General features: G+C 37.1%; 1 protein-coding gene across 2 annotated transcripts; it reads left to right on the top strand.

Moving 5' to 3' along the window:
• The first annotated feature begins 709 nt into the window (after positions 1-709).
• LOC107741692 (zinc finger CCHC domain-containing protein 9-like) lies at positions 710-3,042 on the top strand. Of its 2 annotated transcripts, none has more exons than XM_016554466.1 (6): positions 710-821; positions 1,423-1,769; positions 2,170-2,320; positions 2,421-2,513; positions 2,589-2,657; positions 2,763-3,042. In XM_016554466.1, exons 2-6 carry the CDS (start codon positions 1,431-1,433, stop codon positions 2,873-2,875), a joined length of 765 nt encoding a protein of 254 aa, XP_016409952.1. In that variant the 5' UTR covers positions 710-821; positions 1,423-1,430; the 3' UTR covers positions 2,876-3,042. The 2 variants fall into 2 exon arrangements, with proteins under 2 accessions (XP_016409952.1, XP_016409951.1); XM_016554465.1 differs by lacking the exon at positions 710-821 and adding an exon at positions 829-941.
• Positions 3,043-3,435: the final 393 nt, after the last annotated feature.

Genomic DNA, 3,435 nt, shown 5'->3' with positions numbered 1-3,435 from the left:
TTGGCAAATTTCTCAGAATTGTGAGATGTTAACTCGAAATTACAAGAGTTTAACTCAGAATTACAAGATATAAACATGCAATTCTGGGGGGATTTAAGAATTATGAGATATAAACTCAAAACTGCAAGATATAGGTTAAAAGACTGCGAAATGTATCTCAAAATTTAGTTTACAAACTCAGAATTGCGAGATATAAAAACTCACAATTCTAAGAAAAAACTCAGAATTGTGAGAGAAACTAGCAATTTTGAGAAAGTCAGAATTGCGAGATGTGGTCGGCGCCAATATAGACATATAGCGCCGTTCGAGTCCCAGCTCATGGACCTTTCACAATCCTGTCCCCTCTCTCTCTCACACTTTACTTCCTGTCTAAATTACTGTCCTGTCCTAATTAAAAAAAAAAAAATAAACACAAAAACAGCTTTATTTTAATTCGTATGCTATATCCATGAATGTAAACTCAGAATATAATGCATTTCTGATTTACTTGTGACAGATTTGTGTAATCAGTGTAACTTCAGAAAGCCATGTAGGCCTAACCAGTAAAACGAACCACAGCATTTTAAACAGTTGCTAACTAGTGGAAAAAGGGACAGTATTATATAAAACGACATGTCCTTTTAAACACGTCCTGGGTTTGCTACTTATCTGGCCACCTGGGGCTCTTTATTAGTTCTGTGAACTTCAATGAGAGCCCGTTTACTATAGCGGTAGGAACCAAAAACGCTCATGATGTAGTTTCATTCCGGACGGTTTTATTGGTGGGAAACAGAAAAACACACGTAAACTGTTTTGTTGTTGACAGCTGATAGTCTTTTGTGGTGAGCGTGTAAAATTAATTAAATTATTATAGTTTTTATTACAAGAGATAGATTTCCACCAGCCAGGAATGTTTTATAGAGCTTAATCTCCCGGATGATCGTCGTCGGAAAATAACCGCGGTAATTTTTCCAAAAATCTGATTTTGATGATGATTATTCATGCTATCTGAAAACATAAACCGAATTAATATACTAAATATGAAATATCCCTTATATATCGACATGTATCCCTATAAATGTTCGTTTCTGGCAAATTACCACAGTATCAGCAGTGACTGTTACTGTAAATCAGATTCATTTCGGTTTAAAGATGTGTAAGAGTTATGTTCTTTCGATATATTATTATATATTTTTTTATGTTATGACAACGACTTTGTATACCATGGTGCTGAATGTTTACCATATTCACCATGGTATTTCAAAGCACTTTCATGGTGAACAACATGGTATATTGCCAATGGCACTTCTATAGTTCCATTATGCATTTTGAATATTTTTGTTAGTATATGGACTCTGGTATTGACAGAAACTATGGCTACAATTGTTTATATAGTAAATATGTTATTCATCTGATCATGAACAAATTCTCTTATTCTAACAGAACTCAAAATGACGAGGTGGGCCCGAGCGAACAATGTCCATAAACACAAAGCAGCAGACGCCACACCATGGAAGCAGCTGAAGGCGAGTGGAAATGCTGGAGAAGCAGGAACAAGCGCCGGTGGCCGACACATCAAGCAGGGGCCGGGCGTAAAGAAACACAACCCAAAAAAGAAGAAACGGGAGCATGACAGTGACGACGTGAATGGGTTTCTGGAGTATTTAAAGCAGGCCGGTCAGACGCCCGCAGACCAGGATCTGAGAGAAGAAGTGGCAACAGCACTGAAGAAAGACGTGAGACGAGAGAACAGACGGATAAAGAGACAAAACACCAAAAAGAACAATATGGTGAGGAGCAGGATGCATGTAACATGATTACTATGGGAGCGTTTTTCCACCATGGAAAAAAATAATAAAAACGGTAAATGATTCAATTCTGTCTTTTTTTCCCCTCGCATTTTTGAGTTTATATCTCTTTTTTTTCTTTCAGTTCTTACATTTTTTCTCTCTCTCATAATTCTGAGAAAACCGGCGATATATATATATATATATCACAATCCTGTCCCCTCTCTCTCTCACACTTTACTTCCTGTCTAAATTACTGTCCTGTCCTAATTAAAAAAAAAAAAAACACCAAAAGAATTGTGATATAATTTTAAGAATTGAATAAGAGGAAATTAGCTTCCATAGATCATCAATAAGTCTAAATATGAAATATCTCACTTATGTTTTCATATTTTCCATCTAGATCTGCTTCAACTGCCGGAAGCCTGGTCATGGTCTCGCTGACTGCCCAGAGGCGGATAACGATGAAGAGATGGGTCGCGAGATCTGTTATCGGTGTGGTTCTACCGAACATGAGATCCAGAGATGTCGTGCTAAAGTGGATCCTGCCATGGGTACGAGTTGAATGAGACGTTTGGATGCTTAAAATGAACAAAATCAAACAAAATCAACAAACCTGCTATGACTTACTGAATTAATGCAGCTCTTTTCTAGGTAATTACCCATATGCCAAGTGTTTTATCTGCGGTCAGACTGGACATCTGTCCAAAGCCTGTCCTGACAACCCAAAGGGACTGTATGCTGCAGGTTAGTGATGTCCCTCTTTAAGCACTAAATATCTTTGAATTTTAACACTCATGTCATGGAGTTTTGTTTTTGTAGGCGGTTGCTGTCGGGTTTGTGGCTCAGTGGAACACTTTCAGAAAGATTGTCCTGAACACCAGAACTCAAGTTAGTCGCTCAGTCCTAATGTAACCACATCCACTGAAAATTTGGTATCTTCTTCTTTAATTGGAAATAGAAGCATGTAAATTAACTCAAACTTCTTTTTGGCAGCTAATTCCATCACCCTCGGCCGGCTGTCCAATAGAATCAGCGCTGACCACGAGGACGTCCATGTGCCTGTGAAGAAAGCACAAGCCAAAAAAGACAAAGTGGTGGTGTTCTGATCCACAGCGGATTGAGGAGAAATAGACTATTTAACTGATTGTTGCAATTTAGGTTTGGTTTCTCCAGTCATGAACTCACCAATGTAGCCAGTAATTTACTGTGAATGTATGGTCAAATTTTTTACAGTGTAATTCTGTACAATTAAAAAAATAAAACACAAATTATAAAGGCATATATATACAACTTTGTCCTATAATTGTATAGCTGCTTATATTTTCTGATTTTTATGTTGCTCTGTTCTGAATACCTTAAAATTTAAAGGATTTGCTGCAACGCAATTTTGTCTGATATGTGAATTATTTATTAGCCTATTTTTTTTTAAATCCATGCAGCAAATGCTTTAAAAACAGCTTTAAAAAATTACTTTATTGCATTCCAGACACTTTTAAAGTACTTTTTTTCCACTATAAATTTTACGGCAGTGCTTAATTTGAGCTGGATCCTGTTCCGGAAAATGTCAGAATTTGGATTTTTCGTTCCGGTAATTGTTTTTAAGGATCCGCCATTAGATCGTGACAGTGCGTGCGTGCATATTTGGAGGTTATGCATTGGTCCTTCA

This window comes from Sinocyclocheilus rhinocerous, unplaced genomic scaffold, assembly GCF_001515625.1.
Source record: "Sinocyclocheilus rhinocerous isolate Xijiao unplaced genomic scaffold, SAMN03320098_v1.1 scaffold886, whole genome shotgun sequence".
Taxonomy (NCBI): Eukaryota; Metazoa; Chordata; class Actinopteri; order Cypriniformes; family Cyprinidae; genus Sinocyclocheilus; species Sinocyclocheilus rhinocerous.
The sequence above is the reverse complement of the archived record's forward strand: the minus strand, read 5'-3'. Positions and strand labels throughout refer to the sequence as shown.

Bases quoted from the DNA above. Each gene is read 5' to 3' on its own strand.
- LOC107741692 (XM_016554466.1), top strand. From the start codon at position 1,431: ATGACGAGGTGGGCCCGAGCGAACAATGTCCATAAACACAAAGCAGCA. The intron at 1,770-2,169 runs GTGAGGAGCAGG...TTTTCCATCTAG, and splicing joins ACACCAAAAAGAACAATATG to ATCTGCTTCAACTGCCGGAA. The intron at 2,321-2,420 runs GTACGAGTTGAA...GCTCTTTTCTAG, and splicing joins TAAAGTGGATCCTGCCATGG to GTAATTACCCATATGCCAAG.